The sequence below is a fragment of the Triticum aestivum genome, chromosome 1B (assembly GCF_018294505.1).
Source record: "Triticum aestivum cultivar Chinese Spring chromosome 1B, IWGSC CS RefSeq v2.1, whole genome shotgun sequence".
NCBI lineage: Eukaryota > Viridiplantae > Streptophyta > Magnoliopsida > Poales > Poaceae > Triticum > Triticum aestivum.
This window is the reverse complement of record NC_057795.1, coordinates 687,013,944-687,029,075: the sequence shown is the minus strand read 5'-3', so window position 1 is coordinate 687,029,075 and position 15,132 is coordinate 687,013,944. Positions and strand designations below refer to the sequence as shown.

At 43.9% G+C, this 15,132-nt stretch overlaps 1 protein-coding gene across 1 annotated transcript; it reads right to left on the bottom strand.

The window, feature by feature from the left end:
• Positions 1-3,422, bottom strand: LOC123149354 (uncharacterized). The gene is made up of 6 exons (XM_044569000.1): positions 3,124-3,422; positions 2,960-3,030; positions 2,283-2,388; positions 895-1,027; positions 653-781; positions 1-288 (listed from the first exon to the last, which is right to left on the bottom strand). Exons 1-6 carry the CDS (start codon positions 3,186-3,188, stop codon positions 214-216), a joined length of 579 nt encoding a protein of 192 aa, XP_044424935.1. The 5' UTR covers positions 3,189-3,422; the 3' UTR covers positions 1-213.
• Between the last annotated feature and the right edge of the window lie 11,710 nt (positions 3,423-15,132).

The following is a 15,132-nucleotide window of genomic DNA, read 5'->3' as shown; positions in this document are numbered from 1 at the left end:
TACACAACAATTGTTACCTTTATATATACTATATATACATATCAGCCTACAGCTCCGCGAGAATACGCGAGCTGCCCCTATCGGGAGTACGTAACAGTTAACACAATACAGTCAGACAACACAAACATGCCCACAGTTTACATAACATGGTGCCATGAGACACAAATGCAGGTGAGAATGGCTGATGATGTCCAGATGACACGCGCCACAAGATCAGTCGGCGTGGACGAGCAACGGTACTGCCCCATTTTCGGATTCGGATTCAGATTCATTCGGGCAAAGCAAAACCTAGGAGAGATAAAACAGAAGCATGTCTCAAACCAAATGAACAGGCCATAGCTTCCAAAGTAATGAATGAATAAATATCATCGGTTTTGAAACAGGTGAATCGAGTCGCACACTTGTTCGTAAGAAGAAGAGAAAAAAAAGGAAAGGTTTGCTACAGCTTAAAAATATATTGAGAATTACACCACCTCCGCTCAACATGTGGCACGCTAACAGATACGAGTATATGCCTCTGCAAGCCTATTTGTGCGCCGGCGTTCAGAAGTTAGGACGGCCGGGCCGTCTCAGTCGGGCAATATAAGGAATTCACGCACACGGCTTCAGAAACGTAATAAAGTTGCTTTAGGGGGAAACAGCTACGTTATACCGCTTTCATCGGCGTCCTGGGGCTCGAAGGGATGACGCCAAACCTGCCGACCAGGTACTTGAAACAAGGGACGGACAAGGTGTACAGCCCAGCCATCACAAACGGTGCAGCAACAATCCAGCCAAGAATCTGTATTCGTTCAACAATGGCAACGGTCATGGTACTGTTTCTGAGAACAAGACGACACAATGCTCATTTCTTATGGGTGAGGTAAACTTGATGGCTGAAGCAATTTTACTAACCGCATGAAAAATGCTGAGTAGCACGTCCTTTGAGGCGTGGCCAGTGAGGACCATCTTGAATGCATCAGATGTCAAGGGGAAGTGCTCACCGCCCGTGACTATTTCTCCCAAACGCAAGAAAGGAATGATCAAGCTGAGGAAAACGTAATCAGGAAACGACACTGCCAAATGCGTTGAAACCAGATATAGGGAGGATCCGGTGAAAAGAAAGTTCATTGGTAGCTCTAAATAAATTAAAATATGATTGCTTATAGCTTACAATTTCTGCACTAGGTACAACGGGAGTGAAAATGCAACAAATCAGTGACCATTGGGAACAAATTTTCTCTCTCTCAAAAAAAGCTCTAAATAAATTAAAAATGATCGCTTATAGCTTACGATTGCTGTGCTAGGTACAACGGGAATGAAAATGCAATAAATAAGCGAACCATTGGGAACAAATTTTCCAATTTTTTAAATAAATATTAACAGAGGAAGTCGCAAGTTGTATCCATGCAAAATTTCAAAGATCAAAGCCTGTTAAAAAAGAAACAAGTCCCTGGAGATATAGAGCATGGCCTCCCACTTTTTCCTTACAAAATAGCTTATTTTGGCATAATATTTACCCCCCAATTATATTTAATCATTTAGATTGAAACGTCTATCACAATGCAACTGTAAAGCCAAACTAAAGAAAATACATTAGTCTACTGAAGAACTTTGTTTGGCATTAAACAAGTCATGAAAAGGATATCTGTTTTTTTGAGACCATCATACAAGGCAACTAGTGACAACACATGCATTAACACCAGCCACTTTTTTTCAAGTATCATAATCAACAAAGCGGATTTGGGGTATCAGCACTCTAATGCATGTTACGTATAAAGTCCTATGAACAAGGAATCTGAGACTACCAAACCCAAAAGAGGTAATTGAGCACACGAATCTGCCATGTTATGACTTATGAGCACAACTTGAGCTATGTGGAGTCTTGTACACCCTCACTTTTATATACAAGGTAAATGAATGTGATTTGTTTTTAGAAAGGGCAAATGATAGCACAGAGAACAAAAAATTGGCCTTAAGTGGATGAAAATGACAGAACGAAGTTTGAGTAGTATTTAAATGAAACAACATAGTTTAGTGGTATAGAGCTTAAGTCTGTATCTTTTGGCAGGGCAGAGGGCAAACAACTATTCCTATACATAAAGATTGGCATGGAACTAACAACTGTTCATATAATTTAAGTTCAAAAATTGACATAGAACCAACAACTATGCCTATAAATCAAGATCAACTCGGAACCGACAACTATTTCCAGATATCAACATAGAACCAGCAACTATTCTTATAAATAATTCATAAAATGGAATTTGATTTACTGTATTTAATGCTGAGTGCGTGTTTACCTTAGCTCAAGAGGAGTGGCAGCTAAATTGAGAACCATGACAGTAACGGCATTGCAACGAGCTCCTAACATGGCCACAGCAAGTCCACCGATAATAACAGTGGTCCCTGCAATAATGAAGGGTCAGGTTACATCAAGTTGCTTTGAGAAATATCATGAAAAGACTAGCAATACAACCAAAACGCGTACAATAACTACACGTCGTATGGCACACCAGTGCCATCAGACTAGTACTGAACCTCAACAACTTGGAAGAGGGTTTGCCTAAGCCACTAGCTGTAATTTGTCAGGTGTTTTTTTGTGACAATTCAGCTCTGTAAAATCTTAAACCCAACCATGTTGACGACAACAAGGTAGGGAGACATGACGCGCACGATTCAGTTATGAGACCACAGCAGGCAAAACACTGAATACATCTGAATGGAGAGACATCGCCTGGAGTCCCCGAGATGTAAATGAACGGCTCATAGCATGGTGCCGTGCATCCCTGTGTTTCCCAGGAGCTGAGCCGTGTTCTCGTCAACCATGGCCGCACACGCACACATCGGATCCTATATTGCTGCGCCGACACGCCACGCGTAATGAACCATCGAATCTGAACCCGGTTGGTAAACTGAATAATACGTCCGGCTTGGTCGATGGGAAGAAGGGAAAATCCAGGAGCAAACACGTACGTACCGCAGATGGGGAAGACCCCGATGGTGACGCCGAGCGCGGCGGAGAAGGCGAGCTGCTTCGGCTCCGCGCCCCTGCACCGGCCAACCACCAAAGCAGAAGCGATGAAGACCGGCGACCAGATGCCGACGAAACAGAAACTAGAGCCGGGCGCCTGGGGGCCTCACCTCTGGATCACCTGCAGCAGGGGGTCGACGACCCTGGCGTTGAGCCACGCGAGCACCACCGCCATCTCCTCCCCCCCTCCCTCCGCGCGGATCGGGGCCCGGGTTGGTAGGTTGGTGGGCGAACCGGAGGAGCGAGGCGAGGGCGTCGGGGAGGAGGACGGCCGGGGACACGGCGGGCGGTCAGCGCGCCGGCGGCGGCGGAGGGGAACGACGTCGGCCCGCCGTCGTGGTGGGCGCGAGGGGGGAAGAACCGGGGGCAGAAATGGAAATGGTCAGGCTTCGCGTGTGGTGCCACCGGCCAGGGAAATCTCTCCCCCTTTTGATATTTTGGGCCCCCGGGGGTAGAACCGTCTTTTCCCGGTGGACTTTTGGCTCGCTAAGCAAAGGTACTAATAAAATGTGTTATTGTTCCCAACACATTTGGAACAATAGAATCAATTAGGTTCAATCCTCTTTGGTGCGATGATTAGAGTTGTTAGCGCATCTTCAACGCGGACCCTCAAACCTCCGGCAACTGTTTGCACCGCACTGTCCGGACCATGAAAGCCATCCAACATGATTATGTATCGGTCCGCAAACCGTAGACAAACATGAAGAGGTTTGCGGGAGTTCGGACCGATCACAAACCCGCTTTTGACCGCCCTGACCCACCAAACCCTCCTCTCGCACGCTTCCCTCTCGGCGCCAGTTGCCCGCATTTATGGCGTTGTAGAGCGCGCCGCCCCACATTGAAGGCGGCTCAAAGAAGACACAACCTCTCACTGCCTCCGCCGGATACAAGCGAGGCAGCTAGTTGGAGCTAGTTGCCGCCCCAAGCCGACGCGTGGCTCAACAACTCGTAGCTCTAGGCTAGCTCGATGAGGAGTGGTGAGTTGCTCCACGCTGGCACAGGCGTCGTCGCTGCCGTCGATGATGTCACATCATACCACGCCCCCCGTGCCCTATCTGTGGCCGTGCCTCCCCTGCATGCAGTCGAGCCATGCATGCAGAGACAGAAGTCGGGTGCGCGGAGAGCGATGAGTCGGTGGCCCATGCCTCTGCGTCGGCCACCATCATCGAGGAGAAGTAGAGCATGGGAGGCCGCCGCCGCTGGGGCCCATGAAGGCCACCACCGAGGCGACGTCGGCATACACAACCGGTGTCTTGCCCGGTTCTTCTTTTGCGAGGACCATCTTCAACCCCGCATGGGCTCCACGAAAGAGGAGGCGCCCCCTTCCCCTCCCGCTGAAGCATCAACCGAGGGGTTCCACTCTGATGAGCGGTGGGAAAGCGAGCCGTCCTTTGCGCTGAAGCATATATCTCTGGGGCTCCCAACAGTCTGGTGATCGGGCTGCCGGACATGAGAAAGACAAAAGGATCCGCGGGCGTCCATAAATTAGATATTAGTTATACCTCCAGAGCCGGACTAGCACCGCTTAATTGATGTAAATGTAATAAAATCCGTCGTGTTTATATGAAAAACCGGCATTTTCATATGAAATCCGTCATGTTTATATGAAATCCGGCCTTGTTTGCATGAATTTCATCTGGCTGATTTGAGTTGTTGTCAAAATGAATGCGGTTTCGATTGGATGGCAACATGGCGTACTCGCGAGTCGCCCATCCGTGTCCGCGGACGGTTGGAAATTTGTGGGTCACCATGCCCTTGGAAAATCCCCTTTGGCGCTATGTTTCATTGTAGTGAGATGCAAACATGGTATTAAGATGGTGTGGACAATTTACCGATTAGCCCGTGGTTGGTTGGCTTTGGCTTGCCAGTGTTTTGACGTTTCTGCTTCTTTATTTCGACTTTCAACATTGTAGACTTATGTGCAGTAGCGCTTTGAATAGTGGAGATGGACGAAAACGAGGAAGGGTATGCAAAGTCAATTCAATAGGAATCCGAATCCTAAAAGGCAAGACCCAAACCACCGGTCGATCAACAGTTCTTCTTTCACTTCCATCTCTTGATACCTGTTTTCTTGCTTTTCTTACCACTGTTGTAGTGAACCGCATCTCTAAGCACCGGGAGTCGTGAACCGCGCACAAGGTCCTTCTTAAACTAGAAATAAGTGAAATAATTGTTTTGGGTCACCTTGGCTTTTGTGTTCAGTAGTTAGTAGGGGAAGTTGCCCGGCTTGGTATCTCTCTTCCCTGTAGAAAACCAATCACAAGTTCCTCCTTATTTTCACTCCAAAGAGCTGGAAAAAAGAGCAAATCTCGGATAGCCTAACTTGTTTTTTTGCCCTGGAAAAGGCAGCTACTATCCCTACTTTGATGCGACGGGGAGATGATTTGGTGGTATTTCCTGAAGCCGTGATATCCGAAGGTTTTCTTCTTGAAATAAAAAGACTTGGTGCTAAGACTATTTTCTTTCTCACTTTAGCTACATGCAAGTTGCCTGAAAATAAATCTTAGTCCAGTCGATTTTTTGGCCTTTGATTGTCACTTTAAGATTCACGCACGTTTTTTTTTCCTGGGTTAGTTTGTGTGTTTCAGCTAGCGATGTGTGGATCCATGCCCGGACACCACACAAAAAGATAGGTAGGTCATGGCTGAGTTTGCCCCGTCGTAGTACTCCCTCCGTCCGAAAATACTTGTCCATTTCTCCGACAAGTATTTCCGAACGAAGGGAGTACTACGTAAGTAGTTAGTGTTTTTTTGTCAACAATGGCAGGTCACCGTCCGGGGCAATTAATTACCCCAGTGAACCAGTTTTGATTCGCTATGAAGATAGCATTGGACATAAATAATTTTTCCTATCGATGTACATCGTCCGTGCAAACGATGCTAATAAGCTCCTCATGTGGGAGAAGTTTAACCGGTAGAGGAGAGTTTTAGTTGTTTTGCAGTGTGGTGTGGAAGGTTGCCCCATGATCCATCGTGATGGGCAAACACTAGCAAATACTATATGAGAAGATGTTGATGAATCGAAGTTCACTGAAAGTTCGAGGCTCATATTTTAGATATGAGATTGCCACGTGGACCATGCGAGCAAACGCACCTTCCATGCATGTTAATGGGTTTGATGACGGCGCCGCCCCTACGACAATGTCGTCCTAGAGACAAGGGTTGGCGTAGAGCCGTAGACACTATTGTTAGTGGGGCAAACTACACTTGGTACAAATTCATACTTTTGGCACTTTTCTCGTCAAATTACAAAGAGATTCTATTGGAATTCCCTTCTTTTGCCGAACCAAATACTCAGCGACAATTGCTAGAGTATTACTTGATCTTATTGCAAACCAAGTATATATCAGGCATTCTATTTGGCACTTTTCTCGTCAAATTACAAAGAGATTCTATTGGAATTCCATTCTTTTGCCGAACCAAATACTCGGCGACAATTGCTAGAGTATTACTCAATCTTATTGCAAACCAAATACTATATCAGGCATTATTTGTTTCTCGGGACAAGTAAATATGCATGTAAGCCAATTTGACTAGGCTGCGAAATTAAGGAGCAGGTAATGGAGGGGATGCCATCGCCACTAGCTAGTATGTCTTCTGAAAAAGACGAGGATCATTTACACTTTATCGCGCACTCATCCATTGTCGAGTAGCACCAGTCATCTACCAAGCAACAGAAGCACTCGTTGACGCATCGATACGGAGCTACCTTATGGCATAGCCCGTTTGGTAAATTGATCTTCTCGCTATCCGTGTCAGCCATGGTTCGACCTATGGAATGACAAACGAACAATTATTATGCAATAATATATTTTAGAGCGGAATAAATAAATGCGCAACAGATTATTTAGACCAAAAAAAGAAGAAAAAAGGCGACATTCACTGGGTATAGTACTACATACGTACATACTTCGATGAGTGAAAAATTGAACCCGATTGGTGTGCTTACATTGAGCAACGGTAGCAGAGCATACGAGATGTAGAGACAGTAGAGCTAGTGCAAGGATGCGAATCGTGTGCTTGTCCATAGCACACCCGGCTGTCGATCTCTTTGGTTGTCGATGAGAAATATACTTGCTAGCAAACAGCACATAACATGACCCGTATATGTAGAGAGAGAGAGAGAGGTGGAGAGAAGAGAGATCCCGGCTGGGCAGTAAGCATCGAGCAATATAATCGAAATTATTTATTACCTTTCCATAATATGAACCCTCATTAAAGGACAGCTCAATGCGCATAAGTCAAAGGTTATTTTTCTCCTTTTTAGAAAAGTTTACAAATTTGGTGGCAAAATAAATACGAATGGAAGCAGGTAATTGCGGAGTTATATCCTACTATGTTTTTTTTTCGAATTGTAATTCTCCAATATTTATTGCCTAGTATGAGGTGGTACTATTGGCAATACTCACTATGTTCCTAAATATAAGTCTTTTTAAAGATTCAAATATGTAGTACATATGGAATAAAATGAGCGAATCTACATTCTAAAATTTATCTATATACATTTGTATGTAGTCTATATTGAAATATCTTAAAAGACTTACATTTAGGAATGGATGGAGTATTAATTGACAATTGCAAGTTTCCTGATGCAACAACAATAACATACATTATCTTTTTTTCTTATGGTGTATGCATCCACGCGCCCCTGAGGAGGGATGCCGTGCGCGACACCATGAAAAACGTCATGGTAGGGCCTGTCGTTGATGTGATGCTTAAGAATGCCAGGGCGTGGAGCACGACATCAAGGACGGCCGTGGTGGAAGACGGGTCGTCGGACCGCCGTGTACAGACGTTCGCGAACGCGGTTATATTATATTTCTTCTCAGTCATACAGAGAGACATGTAGGCTACATTCTGAAATAAAGTATGACCATTCAAAAGTCATGAAATTCGTTAATAAAATGTGTCCTACAATACTTGGTAGGTCTTGTAGAAATTAACTAATTTGGTTGACAGTTAATTAGGCATGGATAGAATTAGGTAGGTCATTAATTAATGAATTAAGCATGTAGTTAACATTTTGAAAGCGCTCGTGGGCAAGGACGATCAACGGGCTCTTAGTGACATGGTCGAGCACCGCTTGCCAACATGGACAACGGTCACAATGCGCTCGCGACATGGGCGACGAAGCGTTCACCAAGATGGATAGCGACCATGCTCTACAGGATGTCCACGTGCTGACGGTCGCCGTTCGGCGGGCGAGGACAACACGACACTATATTGGCCAGGTGGTTCATGCTATAGTAGAAAGGGAGAGTCTTCTAAGAATAAGAAGGAGAGAGAACAAGCAAGAAATGTCCTGCTACAGAGGGAAACCGAGTAGGAAGGGGAGGCTCCGATAGGAAAAGGAAAGTGTTCGTTGTGAGGTGGGGTTTTGTGTTGGACCCGCGTGTTTGAGATAACATAGTGGATAGTCCGAACATCCATATTTCTCCCCCACATATGGTTTGTATTTGGGGGAGCCCAGATTGTCTAGAATGTTTAATTTTGAGGATCCTACTGGGTGCACATTTGGTGTCCGTATATGGCGGGACTTATGAGGAAGAAATGAGTTTGATCATGGAGACTGTAAGTGCATCTAGTGCCCCTTAGTGATTTTGGTGTATTGAAGATTTATAGGTTAAGGGACTAATATATTTGTGAGTGTACACAGCCTCTATAAGTCGATGAGGAGTTTGATATTTATGATGAAAATCGACCCCTAAAAATGTATGTCTTCAGCTGAAGACTTTGGTCCTCCTGAAGATTTTGAAAGTGAAGAAATTGATGTGACCGTGAAGACTTGGATATTCATGCGAGGATTATGAAGCGTGAAGACTTTTGTTTTCGTAGTTTCATTTTCTCTTTCTTGAGTCATAGGAAACATCATACTGTTAAAGGGGGTCGAGGTAATACTAAGGAAACTGATTTCCAAGTGATGCTCATCTCAAAATCCTACACCTACTCAATCCTTTCGAGTGAAGCCATTGGAAATCTCATATCAGTTCAGTCAATTTCTTTAGTGACAGAGATGAAAATCTTCTGGCCTCTGAGGAATTTGTTCTGACTGAGGAGTTAGGAATTCGCCAGTGTGGATTGCCTACACAGTGAGGAACATGATAGCCCTCAGGAATTAGAACCTCACATATCCGACCGTTGCTGTGCTACACACCAGCTGTCAAAAAATATCTTCCACCTAACGGTCATATCATTAAAGGACATTTATGTTTTATCATGTCGGGCTGCTCCCTAGGCTATAAATAGCCGCCCCCTACAACCACTAGCTAGCTTGGCTGCTCCGCGAAAAACCGACACTTGTCATTGAGAGCATCCCATCCTCCGAGGACTTTGAGCGAAAATCATCAAGTAAGGAAAACCCAAATCCCAAACCCAAACACCTACAAACCCAAAGTGATTGAGCATCACTGAAGAGATTGTTCCTGTGTGGAACCGACGCTTGTTACCTTTGAGGACTGTGTACCCTCCAGACGGTTAGGCGTCATGGTCTGAGCATCCGATAGGAATTATGGATCGCCGAGTGACCAAGTTTACAAAATTTGGTGGCAAAATAAATACGAATGGAAGCAGGTAATTGCGGAGTTATCTCATACTATGTTTTTATTTCCGAATTGTAATTCTCCAATATTTATTGCCTAGTGTCAGGTGGTACTATTGGCAATACTCACTCTGTTCCTAAATATAAGTCTTTTTAGGGATTCAAATATGTAGTACATTTGGAGCAAAATGAGCGAATCTACATTCTAAAATTTGTCTATATACATCTATATGTAGTCTATATTAAAATATCTTAAAAGACATATATTTAGGAATGGAAGGAGTATTAATTAACAACCGCAAGTTTCCTAATGCAACAAAAATAACATACATTATCCTTTTTCTTTGTACGCATCCACGCGCCCCTGAGGAGGGACGCCGTGCGCGACACCATGAAAAATGTTGTGGTCGGGCCTGTCGTTGATGTGATGCTTAAGAATGCCAGGGCATGGAGCACGATATCAAGGATGGCCGTGGTGGAAAACGTGCCGTCGGACCGCCTTGTACAGATGTTCGTGAACACGGTTATATTATATTTCTTGTTAGCCATATAGAGAGACAGGTAGGCTACATTCTGAAATAAAGTATGCCCATTCAAAAGTCATGAAATTTGTTAATGAAATATGTCCTACAATACTTGGTAGGTCTTATAGAAATTAACTAATTTGGTTGACAGTTAATTAGGCATGGAGAGAATTAGGAGGTCATTAATTAATTAATTAAGCAGGTAGTTAATCGCATCAAATCATTTTGAAAGCGCTCGTGGGCAAGAACGGTCAATGGGCTCTTAGTGACATGGCGAGCACCGGTTGCCAACATGGATAACTGTCACAATGCGCTCGCAACATGTACAATTAATTTGTTTGTTTATTTATTTATGTATTATAGCCCATAGCAACGCACGAGCGTTCTACTAGTAGGCATATAAAATATCAGATAAGAAATTCATTATACCCTCCTATATATAATAGAAAAAGGTCCATTTTATTACCGTGAATAAAGTTGATGGTTCACATTACCCCTAATCTATTGTTCTGCTCCCTTCACCCCCTAAACAGGCCCATAATAGACAAAAAACACCCTGGGTGGTTTGTATCGACTTGCTGCTGATGTGGCACTAGTCAACAGTGGTTTTGACCTGCGGGTGGGCCTCCCTAGTCAGGCACGGGTGAGATAGAGCTGCCCGTCATTGCGTTGTTATGGGTAGAATTCCCTATTTCTCTCCTGCAACGAAATGCCTAGCCCTAGATTCCATGGGCGGTGGCAGTGTTACCCCCACCACCGTGAGCGCTGACAACGATGGTGGCGTCGATCAACGCCGCCGTCCAACCAAGCCTTAGCTTGTTGGATAGGTCATTCTCGCGGGAGGTGTGGCGCCGAGGAGACCCTTCTCTCCGTTGGGAGATAAGCCATGTGTTGATCTCGCGCACTCCGTCCATGGATGTGCTCGAGCTTGCCGCTCCCTCATGTGTCTTCTGGCTTTTCCCCGAAGTTGGGTCTCTTCTGGTTCAGAAAAGATCACTATAAAGTCTCATCATGTTTGGACTTCGTTTGGTATGGTTTTTCTACGAAACAAAGAAATAGGCAAATAGCAGAAACTGGCATTGGTCACTAAGTTAATAGGTTTGTTCACAAAAAATGACATATAAAGCAAACAAGATAATATATAGAATGAAACAATAAAAAATATAGATATGTTTTTAGGGTAAATTATAGATATGTTAGAGACGTATTAGCCTCCCACTTGATCTCCGCTATCTCCACTTTACCCATTTCCATGTATTGGCTTGATTTTGTCCATAAATACCCTATTTCGCGTGGAAACAAAATAAAGATTGGATATTTTGAAACCTCAACATTTATTAGTCATTAGTAGCAATATCCGAGCGAATATTTCGGTTTTATGAAATATTTTGGTTTAAACTCAGGTTAGAGGAGTGTAAAAATAACACTCATCAGATGAGAATGAGATTTTATCTGCACCTTTTATGGAGAAGGTGGTTTTTGAGGCGATCGCTCAAATGAAACCGAATAAAGCTCTAGGACCAGATGAGTTTCTGGCAGAATTCTATAAGAAATGTTGGCATATTGTGAAAGATGATCTTATGCCTATGTTTCATGAATTCTTTAATGGGCATCTGCAACTCTTTCATCTAAATTTTGGCACGATAATGCTGTTGCCAAAGAAAGAGTAAGCAATTCGCATTGAGCAATTCAGGCCCATTCGTCTCTTGAATGTGAGTTTTAAGATCTTTACGAAAGTGGCCACCAATAGATCGACACGGATTGCCCATTCGGTAGTGCAACCAAGTCATACTGCCTTTATGCCTGGAAGACACATCCTAGAAGGGGTTGTTGTCTTACACGAAACTTTACATGAAATCCATTCAAAGAAACTCGATGGGGTGATCTTCAAAGTAGATTTTGAGAAGGCATATGACAAGGTTAAATGGCTATTTCTACAGCAAGCCATGCACATGAAGGGCTTTAATGGGGGCATGGAGGAATCAGGTGGATTCTTTTGTCCAGAAAGGTAGCGTTGGGATAAAGGTGAATGATGACATTGGTCATTATTTTCAAACGCTTAAAGGCCCGAGACAAGGAGACCCGATGTCTCCAATTCTGTTTAACATTGTGGCAGACATGTTGACAGTTCTCATAGGTCGGGCCAAGGAGAAATGCTTGGTAGGTGGTCTAGTTCCCCATTTGGTGGATGTGGGTGTCTCTATCCTACAATATGCGGATGACACTATTATCTTCATGGAGCACGATCTTGCAAAGGTGAGGAATATGAAACTAGTGTTGTGCCTGTTTGAACAACTGTCTGGTCTAAAGATAAACTTCCACAAGAGTGAATTGTTCTTCTTTGGTAAGGCCAAAGATGACCAAGACAACTATAGGCAATTGTTCGATTGTGAACTGGGGTCATTACCGTTCAACTATCTAGGCATTCCTATCCATCTTTGGAAATTAACTAATAAGGAGTGGAAATGTATCGAGGATTGATTCAAGAAGAAACTAAGCTGCTGGAAGGGTAAGCTTATGTCATATGGAGGACGGCTAGTATTGATAAATTCGGCACTCACGAGTATGCCAATATTCCTTCTATCTTTCTTTGAGGTGCCTAAAGGGGTACGAAGGAGACTAGACTTCTACTGATCTCGTTTTTTCTGGCAGTCAAACGAGGTTAAGACAAAGTATCGCCTGACAAGATGGGATATTATTTGTTGACCAAAAGACCAGGGGGATCTTGGGATCGAGAACCTTGAGATTAAAAATAAATGCCTGTTGAGCAAGTGGCTATATAGGCTATCACAGGAATCAGAGGGTATGTGGGCACAAATACTGAGAAATAAATACTTGCACTCTAAAACCCTCGCTCAGGGTATCGTAAGACCTAATGATTCACCATTTTGGAAGGGACTAATGAGAGTGAAGGAAACCTTCTTCCATAGGGTGAAATTCATTGTTGGGGATGGAACAACAACAAGGTTTTGGGAGGATACATGGTTAGGTAATACACCGCTAGCTCTCCAATATCCTTCCCTGTATCATATTGCTCAACGTAAGGAGTATTATGTAGCAACGGTTTTGCAGACAATACCTTTAAATATCCAATTCAGGAGGTCTCTAGTAGGGGAACGATGTAGTTCCTGGTTACACTTAGTGAGGAGGTTGATGGATGTTCAACTCTCAGATCAGCGAGACACCTTGAACTGGAAGCTAACGGGTAATGGAGTGTTCACGGTCAAATCAATGTACTTAGACCTCATTAATTCTGGCCCAATCCCAAGATCGATACACATTTGGAAAGTCAAGGTTCCCTTGCGAATTAAATTTTTTATGTGGTTTGTGCACAAGCAAGTGATCCTTACCAAGGATAACTTATTAAAGCAACGATGGGTTGGCAGTTCACGATGTTGCTTTTGCGTTCACGATGAAACAATTCAACACTTATTTCTTGATTGTCCTCTCGCAAAGTTACTTTGGCGGTCCGATCATATAGCTTTTAATATTATTCCTCCAATTAGTATTGATGTGTTGTTCGGGACGTGGCTAAATGGAGTGAATCCAGAGATTGCGTTCAGTATTCGGATTAGAATATGCGCACTTCTTTGGGCTATATGAAAATTCAGGAACGATATGATTTTTAACAAACTTTATATGATTAACTTCTTGCAGGTTATTTTCAGGGCTACGACATGGATCCGTACGTGGTCGCTATCCTACGGGCTCCAGGGAGCATTTGGCTACTGGGTGCAATCGGTGGGAGATGGTAGTACGGGTTATCTTCAACCTGTTTGGATGGCAGTCGCATAATAGGGTAGGTTGTGGCTTTGAGTTTTTTTTTATTTTACTCCTTCTGTGAGCTGTACTTTGCAGACCAGACTATTTGTTTTGTTGAACTTGCTCTAATAAAGTGGCCGCATGCATCTACTCGAGGCCGGGGGATGACCTCCTTTAAAAAAATCACTCGTCATGTCCAACCTCTTCATCATGTCCGGCCTCTTCATCATGTCCGGCATGATCGTGGTCCATCCATTCTTGCTCATTTCCCTCTTATCCTCTCCGTGGCGTGTCCACCCTGTGTAATTCTTCATGAAACCATGCATTAGCCAGAACTGCTCGTAAATATACTCATGTTGTCACATTTATGACATGGACAACATAACTCTTTACGACCCCTTTGCTTCATGTGTTCCAAGGCCAACGTTAAGAACCCTTTAATTCTTGGATCCATTATATCCCCGGTCTCTAACATGCATTATGTAAGGAAGAAAGTTAAAACCAACATAAATTATTGCATATGAATTATATTTTTTTGGCATGACCTTTGCTTAAAAAATGACACAGTCGAGTTTGCCAGGGATTTGTCAAAATGCTGAATTTTCAACATTTTGTCGACACATTGGCGACTCATGCATATAAACTTGAAAAAATGCATTACACCAAACTATGTATAGTACATTGTTGCTCGAATAGAAGAAAAACATTTCCATGAGAATTATGTTTCATTACATTCAAGAGCGATGGAACTCACCAAACAAGTGACTATCCGAACTAGACGTGTGTAGCTTGATCGAGATTGTGAGGCCGGGGCCCGACCCTATGCATACATATAGTGTAACATAGCTACTAATGAACTAATTAATTAATATGGGGAGGTAAGAGAGATCTACTTAATTTATTGCATGAACACCTTTTCCTGACATGATTTTTAGCATTTCAGATCCCAAATGCCACAGGATCTTGAGCGAGGAATGGCTGAGAGGTTCCTTGAGGTACTTGGTAGTATTGCACCCGCTGCCTCTCGCGAATCGTCAGGCCTCCAGTGTGGTGATATTCGAGAGACAGTGTAGTCAAACGATACAAGAACTGTCTCCGTTCAAGGAGGGGCAGCTCCCTGGAGACGCACTGCACCAGGCAGAATTTGCTGGGTCCAACGTGGACGAGGGTGGCGCCTTCATGCCTCTCGGCCGGGTCCTCGCTGAAGAGATTCTCCTTGGCAAGCGTCGTCGTGAGGGGGTGTCCGGGTAGCAGGAGCAGAGCTGGCCTAGGGACGAGCCGGCTTCTTTGGAGAGC

Coding starts and splice junctions, on each gene's coding strand:
- LOC123149354 (XM_044569000.1), bottom strand. CDS start 3,188: ATGGCGGTGGTGCTCGCGTGGCTCAACGCCAGGGTCGTCGACCCCCTG. Junction 3,031..3,123: donor CTGCTGCAGGTGATCCAGAG/GTGAGGCCCCCA, acceptor TGGCCGGTGCAG/GGGCGCGGAGCCGAAGCAGC. Junction 1,028..2,282: donor GCCACTCCTCTTGAGCTAAG/GTAAACACGCAC, acceptor CGTTTTCCTCAG/CTTGATCATTCCTTTCTTGC.